Source organism: Lotus japonicus, chromosome 1 (genome assembly GCF_012489685.1).
Source record: "Lotus japonicus ecotype B-129 chromosome 1, LjGifu_v1.2".
Lineage (NCBI taxonomy): Eukaryota > Viridiplantae > Streptophyta > Magnoliopsida > Fabales > Fabaceae > Lotus > Lotus japonicus.
Window position 1 is genome coordinate 84,540,231 of NC_080041.1, and position 26,179 is coordinate 84,566,409.

General features: G+C 36.5%; 3 protein-coding genes across 4 annotated transcripts; 2 read left to right on the forward strand and 1 right to left on the reverse strand.

Moving 5' to 3' along the window:
• The first annotated feature begins 1,585 nt into the window (after nucleotides 1-1,585).
• Nucleotides 1,586-4,749, forward strand: LOC130724790 (probable ADP,ATP carrier protein At5g56450). The gene is made up of 2 exons (XM_057576072.1): nucleotides 1,586-2,324; nucleotides 3,756-4,749. The coding sequence occupies exons 1-2, from the start codon at nucleotides 1,986-1,988 to the stop codon at nucleotides 4,383-4,385; spliced, it is 969 nt and encodes a 322-aa protein (XP_057432055.1). The 5' UTR covers nucleotides 1,586-1,985; the 3' UTR covers nucleotides 4,386-4,749.
• A 1,638-nt stretch (nucleotides 4,750-6,387) lies between these two features.
• On the reverse strand, nucleotides 6,388-7,523 carry LOC130749229 (glutaredoxin-C6-like). The gene is made up of 2 exons (XM_057602555.1): nucleotides 7,501-7,523; nucleotides 6,388-7,404 (listed from the first exon to the last, which is right to left on the reverse strand). Exons 1-2 carry the CDS (start codon nucleotides 7,521-7,523, stop codon nucleotides 6,966-6,968), a joined length of 462 nt encoding a protein of 153 aa, XP_057458538.1. The 3' UTR covers nucleotides 6,388-6,965.
• A 2,617-nt stretch (nucleotides 7,524-10,140) lies between these two features.
• Nucleotides 10,141-13,042, forward strand: LOC130724770 (heat shock factor protein HSF30). Of its 2 annotated transcripts, XM_057576059.1 has the most exons (4): nucleotides 10,141-10,623; nucleotides 10,865-11,773; nucleotides 11,890-11,940; nucleotides 12,305-13,042. In XM_057576059.1, exons 1-2 carry the CDS (start codon nucleotides 10,303-10,305, stop codon nucleotides 11,705-11,707), a joined length of 1,164 nt encoding a protein of 387 aa, XP_057432042.1. In that variant the 5' UTR covers nucleotides 10,141-10,302; the 3' UTR covers nucleotides 11,708-11,773; nucleotides 11,890-11,940; nucleotides 12,305-13,042. The 2 variants fall into 2 exon arrangements, with proteins under 2 accessions (XP_057432042.1, XP_057432037.1); XM_057576054.1 differs by having other exon boundaries at nucleotides 11,890-13,042.
• Nucleotides 13,043-26,179: the final 13,137 nt, after the last annotated feature.

Genomic DNA, 26,179 nt, shown 5'->3' on the forward strand with positions numbered 1-26,179 from the left:
ATTACCAATCGGTAAATGATATACCGATATCAATATAAGAATCGGTTAATGATTAACCGATATTGTTCTTCGTGTTCTGGGTAATGGGATAAAGGTGTTCATACTGAGGAACAATAACGGTAAATCATTTACCGATTGTTATTTTGACATCGGCAAATCATTTACCGATGGGTAGTTTTGGAATAAAAAAAAATGCTGGGGCGCGTAGCCTAAAGGGTGGGGTGCCAAACCCAAATCCCCTCCCAATCTCCTTCAAGGATAATGGGATTACTCAGTGAAGCCGTAGGCCAGGAGAAACAAATCAAAGAATCTATTTCCCAGATCCAAAAAATCAAATGCAACAGAACAGAAGAAACAATTGAGCGATCCCATTGGATACATATTGAAATAAATAAATAAACAATAACATGAAAAAACAAATTGGGGAAAAAAAGATAAACATTGGAAAGGCTTGGTCGGAGAATTAGTTGGATCCCACGATGCACAAGAAGAGAAAGGGTTGATTCTGAAGATGGGAACGACAAACCAATTCAAAGATCAATCCATCTCCCTCACCAAGAGGCTTGTTCCTTGGACCCTCTATGCTCTGCTTCGGTTGTACTTCTACCCTCTTCCCTTCCCTACATCTCCAGAACCTGAACTTCCCCATCTCCAGAGCAAGAACTTGGTTTGATGAGTATTAATGAGAACCGTGGCGAGAATGGTTGGGTTCCTCCAGAAAACTAGAATGTGTCTGGTTCAGATCAAGGTACTCATTTACCTGGTTCAGATAAGCCATGGATTGGTACATGTTTCAGAATCGTCGGCGGTGCCACCAGATCTTCTCCCTCCCCCTACGATGACAACACCTTCGTCAATCTGGTTCTCCCTCTGTTCCATTCTCAGATCTGAGTTTTTTCTGGGTTTCTTTGACAACACCTTCGTCAACACTGGTGGTGAACCTGATGTTGTGACCATCGGCAAAGATCCAGATGTCCACATGCATGTCCGATCCATCTCAGATCCAGATCCACCAAAATTTTATGTAATTGCTTGTCTTTTTTTATCATAAAAGGTTGGATTTTTATGGGTTTGTAACAGATCTTGGTTCAGAAACAGAACTAGAAACTGAAGGATTTGAAGATGACAACGGAGGAGTCAACGGTGGTAGAGGAAGAGGAGGAGGTTGGTGGGGTTTCGCCGGAAAATAGAGGAGATGCGTGAGCGTGATTGAGGGTTTTTTAGGATTTAATTTTTTTTAGCTTTTGTAAATTACCAATATAACCATAGGTGCACCAGTGGACCAGTTTGAAGGTTGCCCACCCTAATGAGCACCGAAAATTGGTATTTAACAAATGTTGTCACATGTTCCGAAAATGACTGCATTATTGCATGTCTCTTTTAACAAATCTCCTTAAAATATATAAACTATAACAATTTAATATTATATATAAAGTTTCTTATTGATGTAATTGTGACCTCATGAGTAGTCTTCCAGTACCAAAAATAATAAAGACAGCAGAAAGAATAATACTGTAGTTACTTGGTGTTTACAAATTACAACATCCACTTCAGATTTACTGGTGGAAAATATTTTGGATTGAATTGGCTATATACCTTCTAGGGTTTTTTAAGATAGCAGAAGATTGATCGAACATGTGGACAAATCCCTAGAGACACACAACAAAACTATCTTTGTCCATGGAATATAGTCAAATGACATATAACCAATAAATTTCTCCCTCCTCAGCCCATACCATGAAATCAAGCAAGTTTCATGATTGATTCCGTGCTGAGAAAAATTGACACGCCTTTCAAGGTTAAGGATTCCTTGTTGAACACAATTTCTGGGTTTACATAAAGGGATAAACTTGCTTTCAACCTCACAGAAAGTGAAAATTCTCCATTCTGGTTTGGAATTTTTCAAAACTCGGCTCATTTCTGAGTACCCTTTTGAGCAAAGTTTGTAAATTGGTGAAAAGGAAATTCTGGGCACCAATCGAAGGATGAGCGTTGAGGAAGATGATGACCCAGAAAGGAGGAGATTGATGATACAATCGTGTTCTTCTTCTCGGTTCAGCAACTTCCACCGCGATCTCATGGCGGGGGCGATCATGGGTGGGGTGGTGCACACCATTGTAGCCCCAATTGAGAGGGCCAAGCTCTTGTTGCAGACGCAGGAAAGCAATTTGGCTATTGTTGCCAGTGGCCGTCGCAAATTCAAGGGCATGTTGGATTGCATATTCCGCACTGTTAGGGAAGAAGGGGTTGTCTCTTTGTGGCGTGGCAATGGTAGCAGTGTTCTTCGTTATTATCCTTCTGTTGCACTCAACTTCTCTCTCAAGGTTACCTCTCAATTTCTATTTTCTAGTCTCACCTTGTATTTTGAATATTCATCACATCCTTTATCTTTTGATTTCTTTTGTTTGCCTTCTTTCATTGTAAATGGTGCATAAGCATTTGAGCAAACTTTGGAGGAAATGTTAGCCTTTTATTACTATGGTTTATCTGTCCTATTATTCTGCTGTGACTGCTTGTTGTGCCAAATGGTGATTGTAGTATTTGGAGTCAAATATCATCTTAGATAGATTCTAAATAAAGCTGCAGATTGTCTTTGTTAGTACTATTTTTTGGTTGTCTAAGACAAAGACTAGTTTAAACAGGATGAACCCTGGTAGATGTCATCTTGCAAATGCCCAGGTTGCTGATTGCTGAATGTGTTTCTCTGAAATGGATAAGTCTTATGCAGCCATTTGGAACTTATGTATATAAACAACTATCAAGGTGCGGATGCAGGTGCATCAGCAAAAATATTGAATCCCCAAAAAAATACATGTATGTATTAATATTTTGTAACAGAGTATAATAATTAATAAACTGTGATAAATAAAATAATAGATTCTTTGACACATTTATACAATAGGAATTAGGTCTTGAGTCTAGACACTCAAATGTAGGGACTTAGGTAACGTCAGTGTGTATATGCACTCGTGACGCACACAGATCATCCATTATTCGTTTAGTTTTAAGTTTGACTCCTTGACAGTCAGGATTTCCTTCGCCTCTTCAGAAGAATTTCCACTTGTAGAAGGATAGTTCGTATCTGCATTTTGATTATTTGTGGCTGATGTCATTTTCTAGCTGGTGCAAACTTCAGCATAATTTGGAATGAGATAATTAGACCGATTTAAGATTAGCACCAAAAGTAATTTAATCCAAGTCATAACAAAATTATCTATTATATATTTTTTTTAAAGTTCAAACTTTCTTATAGTAAATCATGTCGAGAGGGAGAAAACGGAATGGATGAATTCTAGGCTAGGCATTTGGGACCGAATAATTTTGTTTCATTAGAAGGAAAACATAAGGCACTGTTTAGTCAGGAGTATTGTGGGAAAAAAATCCAAAAATCAAATTCTGACAGAAGACATTTGAGAAATTTTCTTGCTAAATGCACTTTGAAGTTGCTGCTGCTGTTGAAGAATAGTATTTAGCTTATGCACGGAAGTTTGTAAGAAGTGACAAAAAATGCATCTTTATAGTGTGTTTTTTCTGTCCAGGAGATGACCGAATGTGGAGCTAAAACTGTGTGCTTTGTAATGTATACTTAAGAATGTTCCCTTTAAGAGGAAAGTTTCATTTCCAAAACAGTTATACATTTCTTGATGTTATTCTGCCTGTCACTCATATAACTTATGAAAGATGAAGCTTAACATGGAATTTTAAAGTTAATGCAAGTAATGATGAATTGTCTCTTTTATTTTCTTTTTCAACAGGATCTTTACAAAAGCATGTTAAGAGGAAATTCTTATGATGACAATCTTTTCTCTGGTGCATCTGCTAACTTTGTTGCTGGGGCTGCAGCAGGTTGTACATCACTTGTCTTAGTATACCCTCTTGACATTGCACACACCCGCCTTGCTGCTGACATTGGAAGAACAGAAGTGCGTCAATTTCGAGGCATTCACCATTTCTTAGTCACCATATTCCATAAGGATGGGATTCGGGGGATTTACAGGGGTCTCCCTGCATCTCTACATGGAATGGTGGTCCACAGAGGCCTTTATTTTGGAGGCTTTGACACCATCAAAGAGATGCTAACTGAAGAATCAGAACCTGAGGTGGCCTTGTGGAAGCGTTGGTTGGTAGCTCAGGCAGTCACAACCTCTGCTGGTTTGATATCTTATCCATTAGACACGGTTCGCCGGAGGATGATGATGCAGTCCGGCATGGAAAAGCCAGTGTACAAAAGCACCATCGACTGCTGGAAGAAGATCTATAGGACTGAAGGTTTGGCTTCATTTTACCGTGGGACTGTTTCAAATGTGTTTAGGAGCACTGGTGCTGCAGCTATCTTAGTTTTGTATGACGAGGTTAAGAAATTCATGAACTGGGGGAGATTGTAACAACAGCACTAACTTAGCTATGTTCATTGATCTTGCTTTGATACCGGGGTTTCATTATACATTTTGAGGCTTAGGATAATTTTGTAAAGCACAAATGAGCTCCATTACAGTTTGTTTGTGGACATTTCTCTCACTCCTCTTTCTTTCTCTTCTGAGTTTGCTCAAACTCAGTGTAAATGGATAGAAAACTATTTGTATACACCACAGTATGATGAGAGAGTAAGGAAAGGAAGAGAGAAGTAAAAGACATGATAGATTATGTTTGATATGATAGGAAGAGAGCAAAAGAGAGAAAAACAAAGTGTATGAAATATAGAGTTAATGTCTAACAAGCAGAATTGTAAGTGAATATTGTTAAAATAGATATCACATTTCTTAAATAGATGTGTTCACACTTTTAAATGTCACAGCCTGAATGAATAAGAAATGAGTAAAGAAATAGTAAGAGAAGATAAAGGAGTGAAATATCAAATATGTAATAAGTGAAAGTGATGGACCTGAAAAATCCTTGATTTCCATTTTTGGTACTAGACGAATGGGGAGATTTGGATAAACGCCTTATAGCTGTCAAGGGGATGGAGAATTTGGGCCAAATTTATTCGAGGCAACCTAACAAGGTTCCTTTATGTGTGCCTTTGGTGACCATTAGGGGCTGACGATCTTAAGCCTTCAGGCGATCTATGGTTGAGATATCTTACTTATGTTGTTTTCCACGCCCCCTGAATCACAACACTCGTTAGCTACATAATAAGAGGATGAACAAATAGAGAGCAAGCAAGGGTTCGTGGTTAATAAATGAAGGGGCCGAGTTGATGTTGTTGGAGTCTTCGTCATGGAAACATAAATAGAGAAGTTGGTGGGGCGGTGCTTGTGCCGATGTAGACGTGATGATGGAGGGTTCAACCTAACAGAAGGAGTCACTTGATGGTTTAATTGCCAGACTTTTAGACTAACTTGACGGTGACATGTAGAGACATGGGAATCAATGATAATATGCCTATGTATTTGAGCATAAGGATTGATTATGTCAAAATTAAAGTTAAAGAGTCTGTTTGCAAAAGGATTAAAGTACATGACTTAATGCATTTTTGCCTTACATGAATCAAAGAGGCTTTATGACGTTGAGAGGAGAGTGCAATACCGAAAGGCTTAAAGCCCAAGCAATATGGAACACTTGATTTTGACGTGGCCGCCCAAGCCACACAATTGCCATTTTCACGGTGGCTGCCTAGTGTTGTTTCTTTGTTATACGCATTTTATATAAGAATTTTATAAACATAATAATTGTACTTGAAAACCTTAATCAATGTGTTGAATGTGGCATGTCCATACTTCTTCTCTATGGAAATGGAATCATTAGGCTTACGTGAGGCCCAAAGATTCTAATTAATTCTTTTTACAAGAGGAAAAGTGCGAAGATTCTAATTTGATCCTCTAATTGTTTTAAATCAAAACCATGATGCTTTCCACGTCTAATTTAGCATTAGAGAAAGAAAGCAGAAAAAAATTTAGAAAGTGTAAAACGCACTCACTCAGCCTGGGAATGTCGCTGTAGTTGTAGTGGTTGATGTCATCACTTGTGTCTTTTTCCCAACTCAAAGGAGAAATAATTGGCTCACAATGGTGGGAAGTGGGTTTGAGATTTAGGACACCTTCCCCTTGATTATCATCATTGTGATCCCTCGTTTTCCTTAATCAGGAAATATTCTTTTTCCATGCTTTGTTTAATTTCCTAAATTTGCAGCCTCTTTGTTTGACACACCACACTAAAATTACTTATAGAAATTGTTCTTATTGGTCTATCAAACGTTTTCCATTATTATGTTCATAGATTTAGTGCTTATTAAAAAATTGAGAAACCAAGCTTCTATTGCACCACTAGTATTGTGAGCTCTCTTTTAAGAATAATTGTACTTTCACACCTCATTTTTGAGCTGTGGAGAGATGAAAGAAGAGAGAAATAGAAATAAATGAGCTAGAGAGAAAATAAAGATATGACAGATGATTTAATTGATATTATCGATAGAGAATAAAGATGAAAGAGAGGTGGAAAAATCAAACACACTGAAATCTATCTGCACCAAATCTAGCAATATAATTTGGCAGATTGCCATCTTTCTTAAACAAAAGCAAGACGTTGAAAATGAAGAGAACAATAATGAAATACAAACACAAACCCCTCAAAACATTTTTTTTCAAAGTTATCTCACAGCCAGCAGCAATAAGACTAATTTCTTGAAGTTCAACGATCTCATCAAGTTGGTAGACTTTTCGCGATAAATCATTCTCCATACACACTGTCCAAAGATCAAATCTAAAACTAAATGTTTAAGAAGTTTAATTATCTACCAATTATGCTAGAACTTGCTGGTAAACCTTCAATTTTTTTTTGTTAAGCAATAAACCTTCAAATAATTGAAACCATGGCTAGCCAATACTAATAGTCGTTACCATCCCTAGCTAAATTAGTTATGCTTAAATTTTTCTGGGGAAATAGATAATAGCATCATAGTAATTAAATAAAATTACGGAAATTAACTAAGGATGGATGGCAAGTTGTAGGAGTGGGAATTGGTATGATCATAGGTGGCAGAGAGCACCGACTTGATGGAGCTTGGGGACGAGGAGGCCGGTGACGTGGAGGGCCACGAGGGACTCTAAACCGCCGATACAGGTGCCGCCGATGAAGGCGGCAGGGGTGGTGGTGTTGTTGTGGAGGGCGGCGGTGATCTCATGGTCGTCCAATTTGATGACAGTGGGGTGGACGCCGATGGTGGAGAGGAGGTTCTTCATGACATGGCACATGCAGCAGGGGGAGGAGGATTTGGTGAAGATGATCACTGGGTTCTCCGATATTAACCGTTCGATTCGGCTCTCCGTCGACTCGTCCAGCTCCATCGATAAGGAGGAAGATGAAGAGCTGGCCATGCTGCTGGTACCGTGAGTTCTGTTCTTCTTCTTGGTGCAGCAAGAGAAAGGGAGCAACTCATGAACTATGGTCGATGTTGGGAAGTTTAAGCTTACTTATTTTTACTTATAAATAAATGAAAAGTGGTAAAGGGGGTGATGGTGCTTGCTTAGATCACAAACACAGAAACTACACTTTATCTATTACGGTAATGACACCACACTTTTCATCAATTTTCCACTTAATATATACAACTTATAAACTTATAAAATAGACATTTTTATCGAATTGTGAACCTAAGTTTTAACAATTTTCATTATCAAAAAAAAAAGATTACTCTGCATTGAAAAGAGAAGTACTAGAAAATTGCCTTGATTTCTTGAATTTGGGGTCTCATGATGTCCTCTAAATACATAAGTTAGCACTAGTTTAATATGTTGTATTGTATAAAATTTGATAGTATTCGATTTGAAGTATTAGACCTTATAAAAAATTAATAAGTATATAAGTGTATTCCAGTACATTTCCCCCTCTAAGTCTTAATTGTATGTGTCTCACTTTAATGAACTTGTGGTGAGTTGTCATGACCTTCTTCGGGTGCTAGTGTGGTTCCTTGCTGTTTGGAGGTAGTGTGGAGGGGTAGTCGTAATATATCGTCGGTGTGTACGACGCTCCGTCCGTGTGGGATGGAGGTTGATCCTCGGTGCCCTTTGTGTAACGTGGAGGATGAGACGGTCGACCATGTGCTACTCCGGTGCGATGCGGTTTGATGTTGTTGGTTTGCGTCTGACATGCGGCTGCGTTTTTTGGGAACAAAAAGCCCCTTCTCAACTACAATGGTAGCGTAGGTAGGCGATGCATACAAGGTCTTGGCTGGGAGAATTTGTGCCACATTTATGCAATATGGGAGGGGAGGAATAAGCTGATTTTGAAGGGTGTTGCTTTCGACTTTCTAAGGGTGCTGCAGCTGTTGAAAATATACAAAGGAAGTCTCACATTGCTAAGTTGGAGACAAATCAATAAAATATAAGCTAGAGAGTTGCAATCTCAATTGCCTTAAGGTTTTTGGGTAAAGCTTCTACTCCAGCGTCACAAGTTCACTCTCTTTGATCCATGCCCGCACGCATTCAGATCCAACAGTGGTATCAGAGCCCACTTGCCAAATGATCCACGATAAAAAATGGCTCGAGAAAAAAGGAAAGAATATATCAACTAAAAAAAAGCCATGAGCCCCTGAGACTCAGGTTCGCAGAAGGAGCACAAGCCAAAAAAAAAATGACGGCCTTTGAGGTTCCTGCTTCAGTACAAGCCTAGACAGAGCAAGTCCAACAAGACGAATCTAGTTGGACTTGAAGGGGGAGTGTTGAAAATATACAAAGGAAGTCCTACATTACTAAGTTGGAGACAAAATCAATAGAATATAAGCTAGAAAGTTGCAATCCCAATTGCCTTAAGGTTTTTGGGTAAAGCTTCTACTCCAGCGTCACAAGTCCACTCTCTCTTATCCAGGCCCGCACACATCCAGACCCAGAGGCGAGCTCACTAGCTATTGGTGGAGCTTTTTCCTGGTGGTGTTCCGACGATAACGACACGTCCCTCTTCCTCATCTTGGCAACGTCCGTGACATGGTTGTGTGAAGTTCAATGTTGACGCTTCCTTTTGTGCTACTTCGATGGGTGGAGAGACTGAGTTTGGCATGATAGCCCAAGATGGTGATGGTGAGGTTCTGTCAGCAGCTGGTAGGGGTGGGAATAGGCTGGACCTAGGTAGGCTTTGCTTAAATAGGCCTAGCCTGTTTAAAAATCTTAAGGCCTGAGTCTGGCCTATGACCTATCAAAGGTTTTTTTTCGAGCCTGGCCTGGTAGCCTGTTTAAAGGCCCGTTTCACAACAAGAGTTTTACGTTTGTTAACGAATTTATCTGCAAAGAAGCTATCAAACTTATAAGCTAACAGGTTAAATTATACTAAAATAATTTTTTCAACAATCAGACTTATAATATTATTAGCTAATAGGTAGTGATGAAACTAAACGAGATTATGTTGGTTTCTTAGAGTTGGAGAGCCAATTTAAAATCACACGTCATATTAAGATATTTAAATACGTCATATATTTATTGTTAAATAGACTTATAACTTTGAATCGTTATATAAGTCAATTTGCTTAAATATATAAAAATGTCAATAAGTATATAATATCAAGATATTATTATAAATTTCTAATATATAGACATCATCAAGGGTAAAATATATTTATACTTATCATATTTACGATTTACCAAATAAATACTAATCATATTTACTTAAATAGGCTAGCCTGTAAAGCTTACAAGGCTTGTTGAATGGCCTGAGCCTGACCTTTTTAACTAAATAGGCTTTTCAAAAAGCTTAAGCCTTGCCTATTTACCAATTTGGCCTGGCCTGACCTGAGCCTGTGGTAGGCTAGGCCATAGGCCCCTACGAACGACCTGACATATTCTCACCCCTAGCCGCTATAACTTCGAGATGCCTGCGACGTCACCCGTATTGAGTGAGGCGGCAGGTCTTACTTGTCTACTTTAGTGCAAGAGACACTTTCTTTAGTTGTTTATTTTAATTTTAATTGTGTTGATTTTAGTTTTGTTCGTCGTTGTAGTAATTATGTTACAGATTTTTTAGCTCGTAATGTTGTGTCTTTGGACCATTCTGTGTGAGGGGAGATGTTCTTGCGTCGTTGGTAAACTCTGATTTGCTGCCTTAGGTTTAATTTAATCTCTTTGGAACTGTTAAAAAAAATTTACGCGCGTCTCTTGTTAGGTTTTTAGTGGATGAATCGGATAAGTCTCGAACTTTCTAGAACTTCCACAGAAATATCTTTGGCCACAACCCACATGAGAGCAACAAATGGCAGAAACTTCTGACAACCTTCGAAAGCAGCCAACATCAACCAATGTTTTCCATTTTCTCTAGAATCTTCTGCTCCCCCGCCATAAAAATCAAACACCCACATCATTCAGTGAAGTAAAGAGTTCAATGAAGGGAATCATAGTCAAAGAGGAAGAATCAGTGGCATTTGTTGCAGCTGGTTCAACATCATGTGCATCTTCTTCTTCATCTTCAAGCTCAAACCTCTCTCCACAACCCATGGAAGGGTTACACGATGTGGGTCCTCCTCCATTTCTCACCAAGACCTATGAAGTGGTGGAAGATCCTTCCACTGACTCCATTGTTTCCTGGAGCAAAGCTCGCAACAGCTTCGTCGTCTGGGACTCTAGCAGATTCTCCACCACCATTTTACCTCGTTACTTCAAGCACAACAACTTCTCCAGCTTCGTTCGTCAGCTCAATACCTATGTAAGTACCAGTTTCTGATGTTCAGCTAGGAATATTTTATGCCCTCTATGTGTTTGATGAATTGTTTGACTCAGTTAATGGTTTCCATACTAGAACTTTTGAATGGAAATTTTCTATTTTTAGCAGTGCCCTTTATGTGTTTGATTAGTTAGCTGAACTTTTGAATAGAAATTTATATTTTTAGCAATACCCTTATGTGAGCAAATAGTGATCTGATCTTTGGAATTATGATCACAAACAGGGTTTTAGAAAAGTTGATCCTGATCGATGGGAATTTGCAAACGAGGGGTTTTTGGCAGGGCAGAGGCATCTGTTGAAGACTATAAAGAGAAGAAGAAATGTGACAGTGACACAGTCACAGGGAATGCAGCAAGGGGCTTGTATTGAGTTGGGGGAGTATGGGCTGGAAGGTGATATTGACAGGTTGAGGAGAGACAGGATGGTGTTAATGGCAGAAATTGTGAAGTTGAGGCAGCAGCAGCACAATTCTAGGGAGCAATTGACTGCTATGGAGGCTAGATTGCAAACCACTGAGAAGAAACATCAGCAGATGATGACATTCCTTGCCAAGGCTCTCAGTAATCAGTCTTTTATGCAACAATTGGCACACAGGAATGCTCAGAACAAAGAATTGCAGGGTGGTCAGATCAGGCGAAAACGGAGACTGACTGCTAGCCCAAGTGTGGAGAATATGCAACAAGACCCTGTGACCATGATGGTGCCAATTGAATCAGTGGTGGATTTTACAAGTCAAGAACAAGAAGGGTTGGCTACTGTTGAGCCTGAGATGGGGTCAATTTTCTCAGCTGCTTATGATAATGAATCAAGCAGTGAAATCAAAGACCCAATATCAAGTTCAGTTCCTGCTGCAAGAGGGAGTAATTTGAGTTCAGTCAGTGATGCTATGTGGGAGGACTTGCTGAACCAGGACCTGGTTGCTGGGAACCCTGAGGATGAGGTTGTAATTGGTGATCTTTCCCAAATTGATGCACCATTGGAGGATTTGGTCTCAAATCCTGATGATTGGACTGAGGATTTGCAAGACCTTGTGGATCATATGGGTTATCTTGGGTCAAAACCTTAGTGGTTTTAGTCGTGGATTTGTCATTACTTTTGACTTCAATTTACTCCTTCCCCTTGCACCAAGATGGTATGGCTTCATTTGTACTTGATGATATTTATGATTTGATAATTTCTTTGATTTTTGGTTTAAGTGTCAATTTCTGTGATTGTAATTGATGTAAAATATGAATGGTTTGTATGCAGCTAGGGAAGGTGGTAGTTGCAGAAGAAGCCAACCGATATTGCTCTTTATCTGTATCCTTTGTTAAACATCATATTTTTGTGAATAGCTTAATATATCAGTTCTGCTTGTGCTACTATTTTGAATTCCCCGCACTGTTTGTAACTCCATTGTATATTTTGCAGGCAGTATCAAAGGAAGAAATTCTGAGGAGAGGAAAGAAATGATTGACTAGTAAATGAAATAGTGTTTAGTCTGCTGAGATTTTCAAGTGTTTAGGGGGTGAATAATATTATTTGATTCATGGAGAAGTTATTCTCCAGTGTATATTTGTGAAACACACATTTCTAGTGCTGTTGCAAACACCAAACACCTCTTACTCGAATGATTTGTTTAACTACGGTGTTTTCTTAATGTTTTCTTAATCACCATTGCCAGATAATCCTTGATAGTTTCTGCAATGCCTTCTCAAACGAGAAAACAATTGAAGAATAGTTCAACATTTGCTACCTAAGCAAAATTGGTAGGCCGATAGCTTCAATTTACCTAGAACTCAGAAGTGCATTTTTGAATATACGATAACAGATCACAACAGATCACAGTGAGCTAAAATCATGAAGTTCAGCTACTCAAGCCAAGAATAACATCTATTGAACGTGTTATGAGGTCAAGATATCCAGAATGTTTGGACATACGCTCGACTTTTGACTGTATTTAAAGAAGGATTATTCTTATTCAAGAAAAGTGTCATGATTATGGTGCCAACAGTGGCAGAACTTACTAAATATGGGGGCCATGATTGCCTGATAATCTTTGAGTTAGAGTTATGCTCAGAATTAAGCAGTTGCACATCAACTTAGATCTAATTCCTCTGTCTGTTTGGAGATTGATTGTTTAACACTCTTTTTGTTATGTAGGAAAGCAGGGAGTGAGAGGTCTTACTTGTCTATTTTAGTGCAGGAGACAATTTCCTTAGTTGCATATTTTGATTCTGTTGGTTTTACTTTTGTTTGTCATTTTAGTAATTCTGTTGCAGACGTTTAGCTCGTAATGTTGTGTCTTCTGACCATTATGTTTGGTGGGGGGAGGGGGGGGAGATGTTCCCCCGGGCCTTGCGACGTTTGTAAACTCTGATTTGCTGGCGTATTTGCCTGTGGATGAAACTGTTAAAAATTACACGCATCTCTTATTGTTTTGATCAAAGGTTTTCAGTGGATGAATTGGGGATAAGTCGAGAACTTTCCAGAACTTGCACAAAATATCTTTGGCCACAGTCCACATGAGAGCAACAAATGGCAGAAAGAAACTTCTGACAACCTTCGAAAGCAGCCAACATCAACCAACGTTTTCCATCCTCCATTTTCTCTAGAATTCTTCTCCACCGCCATAAATCTCTCTAATTTACAACTAGCAGCAGCAGTCACAGTACACACACACTCATCACATAAAACAGGGTTTTTGAAATAGGGGATATGAGGCATGTGATTTTTTTTAAGAGCCTTAAAGTCTCGACCGTTAAAATTTTGATCTAATGGTTAAAATTACTTCCTCTCACTCTCACATTAAAATAGGCCCTCTTACTACATACTCTCCCATATCAATCAATATATATTAGAAAAGAAGAACTTCCATCAGACTGATTTAGTGACGTGTCGTTCTCACATTAATTCTTAGTGACGTGTCCTCTACTGTGAAGCGGTTGGCATGGAGGAAAAATGAGGAAGATCACTCGAGTATGCAACTTGCTTTATGTGGTGCTGATAATTGTGTAAGTTGATAATTATGTAAGTGTTTGACATAAATGTTTATGCTTCACTTCCTAAAGGTTATTTTTTGTTGCTGAATTTGATTGACTTAATTAGTGAGCACTATATTTGGTAGTATTGATTCAGTTCCTAAAAGTCATGGCCTTTAATTTTCTCTTAATTTGTTCATTGTTCCCCATTTTGTGATTGTTTTGTTTAATTTCATATATGCTTTAGTATTTGTTGGTGATTTCTGTGATGCTTCCATATCTCTTAAATAAACTAATGTTGTGATGTTTCCTCTTATGCAACCCTTATTCTGAATGTACTTAATCGGCCAATTGATAACAGACTTACATGCTTTTATCCTTCTCATTGCAAGTTTATTTAATTGCATCATTGTCTTCCAGTTTTGGCTGCCAAAACTTCATCTACAATGTCAGCATCATGAAGGCAGATAAACTCTTACTATGATTGCTTTCAATTCCGTTAAGGAAATGAGATTTCGGTAAGATACTTATTCATATGATTGCTTTCAATTCCAGATTTTGCTATTTTTCTTATTAATTAATAGCTTTTTTTTTTGTTGTCAATTGTAAATCGCTTTTAGACATAGCTATAGTCTCTTTTATTTTGCTTTACTATCTCAATAATGGAAGCTTTTTTTCAATTAGTACATGGGTTAAAATTCTAAATTTGCTTAACTAAAGGTCTGATTCTATTTGATTTTCAGGTAGTTTCCTATTTGGCTCAAGAATGTTTGGGGTTATGGTCCGGGAACTGCATTCTTATACCTGTCACATGCATGGGTATTAGTTGTACTCATAGCTGCATCTTTATGTGGAATGGGGTTAGTATATAAGATTGGTGGCAGAATGAACAGTTATGGATTCATATAATGAGGATAGGGACTTTGTTGAGCTCTATGGACATTACTTCTCTTCCCAATCTTAGGTAAGGGAAGAAATTTATTATATCCTTCACACATTCTGATTGCTTAGTATAAAAAGATTATTAACTCTTATCCGGGTTTTATGGACTTGCATGTCTGTTGCTGACCTTTTTTCGGTAATTCAATTGTTTTCCACTACCTAAACATTATTTCATTATTCCTCTTAATCTGTTTTGTCCATCTCACATGTGCAATGTAAGCTCTTGCTTGGTTTGCAATTTGATTTGTATTTTTTTCTATAACACATGCATCATCTTGCACAATTTAAGATCATTCCCAATAATGTAGAGTAAAAGAAAGACATTGATGCTACCAACTACCAAAGAAGCATGACGATGATTGATGATCTATGATGGATTTGCAAGAAAAGGAGCCTGAGTTCTACACCAAGGATAGTATAAAATGTGTTGTTCTAAATACAGTTGGTGGCTACTATACAGCTCTAAGGGACCACACTTCTTGATAAATGGTGGCAAAAAAGAGCATGCAAAGATCAATGTTTGTTGTAATGATGTTTCAAGGTGTTGCCACCTATGTATAAGTAAATCCTTCTCCTATTTTGACACGTGTTACACTGAAAATTTTAAAATCTTCTTTTTAACTTTAGAGATTTTTTTATGCATATGTAACGTGAGATATTGTTTTATATAAAAAGTATCATTATAATTTTTTTAACAATCATTATATTTTAAACTAATTGATTGATATTGTGTTAAATTACAAATAAAATCAAATGAGATACCGACCGAATGCATTCAGTTATAAATGGAGTGGAGAAATTTCTGCACCAAAAATTTATTACCAAAACAAATCTATGTTGGCTAATTTAAAAATTTTAAATATGAGAAACTTTTTCATAAAATATTAAAATCTTCTTTTTAACTTTAGAGATTTCTTTATGTATATGTAACGTGAGATCTTGTTTTATATAAAAAGTATCATTATATTTTTTTAAACAATTATTATATTCTAAACTAATTGATTGATATTATGTTAAGTTTCAAATAAAATCAAATGGGATACCAACCGAATGCATTCAGTTATAAATGGAGAGGAGAAATTTATGCACCTAAAATTTATTACCAAAATAAATCTATGCTGGCTAATTTCAAATCTATGCAAAATTATTTTTGTCAGTTTAAGGTTCGTAAATTTTGTACAAAGTCTGATATATTTCATAAATTTTGTAGGTACCCTGTAATATTGTCTCAAACTTGGATGACATCAAATAAACAAAATGGTGTCATATTTTATGATTTATCTTTCACAAGCCTAATTTGTGCTACTATCACATTCTTTTTTTTTTCCATGATTAATACGTGTTTATCATCTGCTTTATTATAATTGTTCTTACATTCTTTGTATGTTAATTTTTTTATAATTTAAAGTATTGATCGATGTATCAAAAACAATAGACACATTCTTTTTTTTTTCCATGATTAATATGTGTTTATCATCTGCTTCATTATGATTGTTCTTACATTCTTGGTATCTTAAATTTTTTTATAATTTGTAATATGATCGATGTATCAAATACAATAGACATATTCCCCGTGCAAAGCACGGGTTAAAAAAACACTAGTATGTATGTATATATAGGGGACGTATCACATGAGAAATGTGATCATATATGAGAATAAATCATGACCATTAGATCTAATCATGAATGGTCAAGATTAAAATAATTTAATGCTAATATGACCACTTAAAAATGTCATGTGACTTTTTTTAAAATGTCACATTTTTTCATGTTTTAATCTTAACCGTTCGAGATTAGATCTAACGGTCATAATTTATTCTTATTTTCTCATAGAACACATTTCTCATTTGATACGTCCTCCGTATATGTATATATATAATAGTTTGTTTTGTTTTCTTTCTTTTTAACCTAATGGTGTTGCATTTGCTTATGTTGAATCATCAATATTTCTTAACTTCCTTGTTTAGCTTGTGTTGTTAAATGTCCCCTTTAAAAGTTGCATATTTCATTTGTAAGGGGAATGTTAAATGTCCTATGTTAAATATGCATAAGTTTCTTAGTGTCCCTTTTAAGACCCTCTTTTTCTCTTCACTTCTCAAATAAAGAAAATGATCTTCTGTAGTTAAGAAGGTGAAGGTTTTTCACTTTTTTGTATCATTTTTCCAATCATGTACCCATCACTTCAAATTCCAGTGGTTCTTATATGGGCTTGCGCTTTGGTTAGTTTTCATCCTAGCCTTGTTATGTCTTTGTGTCTTTTTATGATCAATGTGCTCTAGGTACGGTATGGAATTTGTGAATTCCTCCAAGTTAAGTTCTTTTTGCTCTTCGGTGAATCTGGTCTTGCATTGGTTGTTTCATATTATAAATATAAAATAGATGGCCCCTTTATTTTAACAATTTATCGATATAATATATTAAAAGAAGAAGATATTTTTCTAGAATGTTTTGTCACGTGACACTCCTATATCATCTCAATTCCCTCCAAAACGCCAAACCAATAACGCAATAATTCTTAAAAATAATTAAATTAGCCAGCAAATAATAATCTAATTAATTGATTACATTTTTTTACTTATATTTTCAATACATAATATAAATTTGTTTTGATTTTTATAAAATACATTTTATTTCTTTTTCTTTATTGTCTGATTAATATTGTATTGGTTTTCAAGTGCGCATAATGAGCAAATGAATATTTGTATATCAAATAAATATATTTTTTCAATTTTCAGGATCACTATTTATATTTCTCTCTTTTTATCTTTACAAATACGTTTATTTCTCACATGTTATTTCAAAAGTATTTGTCCTTTTTTATATAAATATAAAGATCATCACTTTTAATATTTTGATGCAGACGTCATAGGTGTTGTCGTAGCTAACGCTCTGTTTGGATAAAGAGATGAAAATGAGTGTAACGAATATAAGTGGAAAGAATATAATAAGAAGGAATATAAAAGAAAAATGAGGTGATTTTTAAGTTGTTTGAATCGAGAGAAAAAGAAAAGAGAGTGAAAAGAAAAGTGAGTGATTAAAGTGAATGTGATATATATTTATTCTTTTATCCTTTATATACTTTTTAGTTTTTAAAAATAATATATATCTCATTTTTTAAACATATATAATTATATTATTAAGTTTTAAAGTGATTTTTAAAAAAAATTCCTCTTGTAACCAAAAGCGTGATTTTACCAATTTAATAAAGTTATTTCTTTTACATAATAAAATCTGCAATTTCTCCAAATCAAAGACATTAGAAATGCACTGATCTCAGCCGTTAATTTATGATAAAAACAAGGGTTAAGATTTGGAGTCAATTTTTTAATTTACTCCTGGAGTCAATATATCTCTCCTCTTCTTTTTATCCAAATCAAAAACATTAGAAATGCACTGACGGTTTTCAAACACAAGCAATATTAGAACCAATACAGATATATTAACGTTAAAAGCCAATTAGATTGGATACGTATAATTTTATAACAAGATAAAATTTATTCTTCTAATGAAAATAAAAAGTAAAAACACATGTGCGTAGAACTAGAAAGTTAATAAGCTGTACCCCTTTTGTCAGTTTTCACGCCTCAAGGCAGAGGATTTCTGAATCGGTGGGTCCCATGTGCCTTTTCCCCCTTTTCCCTTTTCCCCTTGTTATCCAAACACATCAAAACTCCATTTTCCATGCATAATCCTTCCATCTCACTTCCTTCCTTCCATATTACCTGGGTAAATGGTCACTTTGGTCCTCAAAAGTGTCCACCGACTTCACATTGACCCCTAAAATAATTTTATTCATCTCGCGGTCTCTGAGTGTGGCAAACGTCCGTCACTTTAGTCTTTCACGGTAAAAACACTTAACAGACGTTAAGAAATTCATTTTTTTATTTGAAAAATCATTAAATTAAATTAACAAATTCACTAAAAACTCAATTAATTAAAACATAAATAAATCCTAATCGGCGGCTATCACCGTCCTTCTCCGTCTCCTTCTTCTCATCTACTTCATCATCTTCACTAATCCTTCCATCACAATCAAACTCCACGACAATCAAATCCCCCACCGAAATCCATTCTCTCAACCCTGATGAGATCTCCAAACCCACAAATCTGAGTAGATATTCCAAACCCTAGAAGCAATTCCTTCTTCCAAACCACTTTCTTTATCCCTGGAGCCATTCGCCACCACTTTCTCCTCTTCTTCGAAATCTAGATCTGGCAGCACCACCACCACCGAATCGCGCCGCCGCTACCACCTCTGGGTTCGCAGCGCCTCCGTCACGTGGATCTCCACTCAGCGAAGCGCTGCGCTGCGCCATCACCACCTCCGTTGAGCCCATAACATCGTCGTCGTGTAGCTCCTTCTCTCCCTGAAGCTCTTCACTCATCGACAGCCGCTGTCGCGTCGGGTAGCTACTTTTATGCCTTCTTCGTCTCTTATTCAGTTCGGGGAAGGATAAAACCAAAGTAAAAAGAGGCAAAGAAAGAGAGTGGGATCGAGTGAGGAAGAGAGATAGAGATGGAGGATTCGAAGGGAGGAAAAGATGACGATGATTATTTTTGAATTTTTGGATTTGGGTGAGGGAAAATGAGAACGTGAGTTTTTTACTTCTGGAATATTTTGTTGTTTAATTTAATATGAGTTTGTTGTTGGGAAGATTGTGAATTTGAGTTTGAATTTATGAGAAGATGAAGTGAGCATTCCAAACCCACTGGTGAGGGTCAACACAGCATAGCACAAAGGTTCTCAATGTGGAGTGGTGGAGTTTCACCTCCACCTTTGGTTCTACAGCGGCGCCGACATTGCTTCATTCTACTCCGCAAAAGGAGAGAAAATCCTCTTCTTACCACACTGGGATTGTGCAAATAGGGATTGAGAGCAGTTGCCGGTGATGAAGAAGATGGAGAAAAAAGAAGTAAGGGAGAAGATGAGAAGGAAATTAGGATTTTTTGTTTTTAATTTTTAATTGGTTTTTTTTAATTAGTTAATTTTTTAGTTAATTTGTTTTTAAATTTAAACTAATGATTTCCACGTAGGTAAAAAAAATATAAAAAATTAAATGTTAACATTTGTTAAGTGTTTTTAACGTTAAGGACTAAAATGACAGACGTTTGCCACATTCAGACGTTTGCCACATTCAGGGACCGTGAGATGAATAAAATTCTTTTAAGGACCAATATGAAGTCGGTGGACACTTTTGAGGACCAAAGTGACTATTTACCCATATTACCTAGAAATAAACATGTTGATTAATAAAGGAGAACTATCTGATTTCAAGAAAGGAGAGACTAGAGTCAACTATATTGTTGATTTGGATGCTCTAGAGTAAATAATATAATTTAAATTTCTTTCAATTTTTAAAATTTAAAAACTATCTATTTTTATTTTTTTCAATTAAATTCCATCGGAAGTGAAATCGTGAGATGTAGATTTCGCTCAACAATTTTTACAATATGTTGCTGAAGGACACGATGGTCTAGTGGTTCTTATTCTGCAGTTGGCTAAAATGAAAATGTACAAAGGTACTGACATTTATTACCAAAAAATTCGTATTTTATTTATTAGTAAATACTCAAATCACTACTGGAAAAATTAATTTATTATGAAAAGATTAATAACTATTAAGCTATTGAATCCATTTGAAAAATTAGGTTAAAATACATAGTTAAACATTACAATCTTGCTGAAATTTATTAAGTTACCACAAAGTTAAATCGTACTGATTATTAATTTTGACCGTTTGAAACGTGCAAGTAAGATGAGAATATCAAACACAAACTACTACTCAAAACAGTTATTGAACTTAGATATTCCAGTAGTTTAAGACCTTCAAAGAAGGTATCTATTATAAAAATAGAGTAATGAGTTTGTATTTTAATTCCCTAATATGTTGTAATTTTCTTTACTTACATCGTTTACACATTTATATAAATCAGGTATCTCATAAAAAATCCTAATGGAACTTCTGCTGCATGGGCTCAAATACCGCATAATTAATGTACTATTTGTCAAATGATTTTTTAAATGACTCAGTTTTACAAGACATTGGTTAACAACATAAAAAATTTCCATCGAAGACCAGACATTCAAGAGGGTGTTGAAGACTGTTCAGATTTTAAATTCTGAAGTTTAAAATGTTGAGAAAGATTGGAAAACACTTGGACGTTAACAGCAGATAAGTTCGACCATAGCGTACTTAAAAACCGAGGGATCCAACATTTTCTATAGTCACGAAAGAAAAAGAAAACCCCATCAAATTTAAATTAATCACAATTTAAGCAAAAAAAAAAATGAATGAAATAAAGAAAATGAGTGTGGCAATATGTCTATAAGAATATTTTTGTATTTTGATAAATACACTAACTATACGAATTACGTTACATTACTGTTACTCCTTTCTCTCTCATCTCTCCCTCTCCCTCTCATTTCACAATCCCCAAATTCAAATTTCAAATGGAGGACAGTGATGAAATAATGTCTCAGCTTCTTGATACAAGCAACCTTTGGCAATGGATGAAGTGTTACAGCCCAACGATGCCTTTGTCTTGCCTGATGATGATGATCCCTATCATCTTCTCTCTCTTCGATTCCAAGGAGGGGGACCCTCGGATCATAACTCTCATTCTCTTCAAAATCCGCTGGAAACTCAAGGGTTTGGGGCCCAAGATTCCTTGCCTCAGAATCCCCTAACCCTAGGGTTAGAGTTTGGGGTGGATACAGTGGGCCACAATGCTCCTCACTTGTCAAATCAGAATGTCAACATTGATCTGCAGTACAATAATGACACTTTTCAGGTACCAATACTACCTCATTTTAGGCTTTGAATAAGACCATCTCCAATGGTTTCAATATTCAACACCCTCAACACTCCACTTTTTTTCTTCCCAACACTCCACATCACCTTCTCTCTCCAGTTCAACACTTCATTCAACTTTTACCCACTCCAATGGTTTTTCATTCAACACCCTACCCCCTGCCCCACCACTTTTTTTATTTCATATTTTGATTTAATTTTATATTTTTCTTTTTATGATTTCATAAAATTAAAATTTTCGATAAAAATTAAATTAAATAAACTATTATCGATTTAATTTAATTTAATGTTTTTTAAATTAAATTAAATTACCGTAAATTAAAACACTTAACAATTTAATATTTTTTTAAAAAAATATACAGAATAATTTATTTTATTTTATTAACTTCAAATGGAAGAAAAGAAACTAAGCACACAATAATATATTTTATTTGCTTAACTTAAAATGCAAGACAACAAACTAAGAACACAATAATATATTTTATTTGCTTAACTTAAAATGCAAGACGACAAACTAAGCACACAATAATTTATTTAATTTTCTTAACTTAAAATGCAAGACAACAAACTAAATACACAACACACAAATAACGTAATCACTACTTGAAAGGTCCGCAACGATTCGAAGGAAAACATGTTTTTGCATCCGGTACCGGCGACGGAATATTCCATCGTCGTATGTAGGCTCATTGGCAAAGTAGTCGTCAATTAGCCTTTGGTTTTCCCCTGCATGATCTCTACCGAGATGTTTGAGTATATAAGTGTCTTCTCTCTCACTTTTTTCAAGGTATGCTTCGAGATCAAACTCTGGTGGATCCATTTTTTGTGAAATTTGAAGTAGATGGGAAGAGATACATTGAATGGTGGATCTATGAGTCCATATATAGATAAATTGAATGGTGGACACTGACGGATTAGAAATAACATGAACTATAGTTAATTATCGGATAAGGACTAGATTCGAATTGAGTGATACATATTCAAACTCGGTAACCCATACATTAAAGCCACTGACTACACTGACAAATTATTAAAGTAAACAGTACAGACTTGACAAAACACTGACAAATTATTAAAGCAAACACTACAGACTTGACAACACTGACAAGTTATTAAAGCAAACACTACAGACTTGACATCACTTGAAAATTAATAAAGCAAACACTACAGACAATTAATTTCCAAAGAGCTCTTGGGACAACCGCTTCAACAGATATCTTTCTCCATCGCCTCCAAGGCAGCTGTTGTGCTCTTCTTTTTACCCTTTTTTTTAGCTGTCCCCCTACCCATTGGACGGAGAATCGATCCTATAGAGTTTGAGCCACATGCATCGCGAGATCTCTTAGATCCACTACTTCCTGAGCCAACATTTCCTCCTGCTTGACTACAGTAACGTGGTTGATCACGGAGAGCCTGCCATTAAATTAAATTGACCCTTCTTCCCATCTGCGTATAATTCTTGCGCTTGGGTCAAAATATCATTCTCCGACCAACCGCTTCGTTGCATACGCTTAGCGCCATCATAAGCGCCAATCCATTTATTTATTTGCTTGCTCATATAATTATAACGGTTTCGGCATGCATTTCCATCCCGCGGAGGATCGAATGAGCAATGCTGATTACAATACTCAGCAATTTGACCCCAAAATGTTTCTCCTTTTTAGTTTCTCTCGACAACACTGTTTGTTCCATATTTAAGCCACCCACTAATTAACACCCTATTTTGATCAGTGTTCCATGCTGGTAAGTGACTTCTCCTGCTCGTAGGAGTTGAATCCTCTTCATTTGGAGTGACTTCATTACCAGTTGTCATGCCACCAAGAGTCATTTGTGTTGAAAATTCGGGAAATTCAGGTGCACCATCATTAGACGGCGGTGTTGGAGATGGATATCTGAACATATATCCATGATGGGAATGAGGACGTTAGTCGAGAAATTGATTTGGATCTTGAAAATTGTTGGAATTTTGGTAGTTGGATTGATTTGGATGTTGATAATTGTTGGAATTTTGGTAGTTGGAAAATTGATTTGGATGTTGATAATTGTTGGGATAATTGTTGGGATTTTGGTAGTTGGAAAATTGATTTGGATGTTGATAATTGTTGGAATTTTGGTAGTTGGAAAACTGATTTGGATGTTGATAATTGTTGGGATTTTGGTTGCTAAATGAGTTAGAAGAATTCTGGGTGTTGAAATGGTAATTGTTGGGATCCATTTCAAAGCAAAGGGGATAATAGAAAGATATTAAGATGATGGAAAACTTGGTTTTTTTTTTTCTGTGTCCAAATCAAACGAACAAGTCTCTATTTATAGAGAAAAAAAATCATGAATTTTCGTAAAAAAATTATATTTTTTAAATTTTTTTTTTGAATGAAATAATTGAGTTGGAAAGATTAGGATAAACGAAAATCGCCCGGACCAATCAAACAACGCCACGTGTCCCACTACAGCGCCTCCCTCTCTCCTCTGACGCGTGTGTGGCACGCGCCTGTCGGTGCCCAACCAGGGCGTGCCACGCGTCCCACATCCGGAGCCCACGGGTCCCACATGCAGCCAACCTGACACGTTACGCGCCTTGTCGGCGCGTGTGTGGCACGCGCCTGTCGGTCACCAACCAGGGCGTGCCACGTGGCTCCGGATGCAGGTTTCAGCTGTGTTTAATTTTTTCAACTCATCTCTCCCCCTTTCAACTTTCAACACTTATTTTAAACACCATTACACACACATTTCAACATTAAACACACCCCTTTCAACACCGTTGTAGATGATCTTACATGTATAGGCAATCTCTGTTTAAGCACAAACAAGGTTGTGGTGGAGTTTCAGGGCTAGCAAGTGTAGCCCCTGCAGCGGTCCCTGGATATCCCTATATAATGTTCACACAATTTTAGTTTTGGGAAAACAAGGAATAACATATTTAATTTTGCCATTACTTATTCAAAGCCTAATGAGGTAGTATTGGTACCTGAAAAGTGTCATTATTATGATCATTATTGACATTCTGATTTGACAAGTGGGGAGCATTATCCACTCCAAACCCTAATCCTAGGGTTTGAGATCCCTATATAATGTTCACACAATTAATAACATAGCCATTACTTATTCAAAGCCTAATGAGGTAGTATTGGTACCTGAAGAGTGTCATTATTGTATTGAAGATCATTATGGACATTCTGATTTGACAAGTGGGGAGCACTATCCACTCCAAACCCTAATCCTAGGGCGTGCCACGTGGCTCCGGATGTAGGTTTCAGCTGTGTTTAATTTTTTCAACTCCTCTCTCCCCCTTTCAACACTTATTTTAAACACCATTACACACATTTCAACATTAAACACACCCCTTTCAACACCATTGTAGATGGTCTTACATGTATAGGCAATCTCTGTTTAAGCACAAACAAGGTTGTGGTGGAGTTTCAGGGCTAGCAAGTGTAGCCCCTGCCCCTGTAGCGGCCCCTGGATATCCCTATATAATGTTCACACAATTTTAGTTTTGGGAAAACAAGGAATAACATATTTAATTTTGCCATTACTTATTCAAAGCCTAATAAGGTAGTATTGGTACCTGAAAAGTGTCATTATTATGATCATTATGGACATTGTGATTTGACAAGTGGGGAGCACTATCCACTCCAAACCCTAATTCTAGGGTTTGAGATCCATATATAATGTTCACACAATTAATAACATAGTCATTACTTATTCAAAGCCTAATGAGGTAATATTGGTACCTGAAGAGTGTTATTATTGTACTGAAGATCATTATGGACATTCTGATTTGACAAGTGGGGAGCACTATCCACTCCAAACCCTAATCCTAGGGCGTGTCACGTGGCTCCGGATGCAGGTTTCAGCTGTGTTTAATTTTTTCAACTCCTCTCTCCCACTTTCAACTTTCAACACTTATTTTAAACACCATTACACACACATTTCAACATTAAACACACCCCTTTCAACACCATTGTAGATGGTCTAAGTAATGGCAAAATTAAATATGTTATGTGAACATTATATAGGGATTTCAAACCCTAGGATTAGGGTTTTAGGTGGATAGTGTTCACCACTTGTCAAATCAGAATGTCCATAATGATCTTCAGTACAATAATGACACTCTTCAGGTATCAATACTACCTCATTAGGCTTTGAATAAGAAATGGCAAAATTAAATATGTTATTAATTGTGTGAACATTATATAGGGATCTCAAACCCTAGGATTAGGGTTTTGAGTGGATAGTGCTCCCTACTTGTCAAATCAGAATGTCAATAATGATCTTCAGTACAATAATGACACTCTTCAGGTACCAATACTACCTCATTAGGCTTTGAATAAGTAATGGCTATGTTATTAATTGTGTGAACATTATATAGGGATCTCAAACCCTAGGATTAGGGTTTGGAGTGGATAGTGCTCCCCACTTGTCAAATCAGAATGTCCATAATGATCATAATAATGACACTTTTCAGGTACTAATACTACCTCATTAGGCTTTGAATAAGTAATGGCAAAATTAAATATGTTATTCCTTGTTTTCCCAAAACTAAAATTGTGTGAACATTATATAGGGATATCCAGGGACCGCTACAGGGGCAGGGGCTACACTTGCTAGCCCTGAAAATCCACCACAACCTTGTTTGTGCTTAAACAGAGATTGCCTATACATGTAAGACCATCTACAATAGTGTTGAAAGGGGTGTGTTTAATGTTGAAATGTGTGCGTAATGGTGTTTAAAATAAGTGTTGAAAGTTGAAAGGGGGAGAGATGAGTTGAAAAAATTAAACACAGCTGAAACCTGCATCCGGAGCCACGTGGCACGCCCTGGTT

Coding starts and splice junctions, on each gene's coding strand:
- LOC130724790 (XM_057576072.1), top strand. CDS start 1,986: ATGAGCGTTGAGGAAGATGATGACCCAGAAAGGAGGAGATTGATGATA. Junction 2,325..3,755: donor CACTCAACTTCTCTCTCAAG/GTTACCTCTCAA, acceptor CTTTTTCAACAG/GATCTTTACAAAAGCATGTT.
- LOC130749229 (XM_057602555.1), bottom strand. CDS start 7,523: ATGAAAAGTGTGGTGTCATTACC. Junction 7,405..7,500: donor AAAAGTGTGGTGTCATTACC/GTAATAGATAAA, acceptor AAAATAAGTAAG/CTTAAACTTCCCAACATCGA.
- LOC130724770 (XM_057576054.1), top strand. CDS start 10,303: ATGAAGGGAATCATAGTCAAAGAGGAAGAATCAGTGGCATTTGTTGCA. Junction 10,624..10,864: donor TTCGTCAGCTCAATACCTAT/GTAAGTACCAGT, acceptor GATCACAAACAG/GGTTTTAGAAAAGTTGATCC.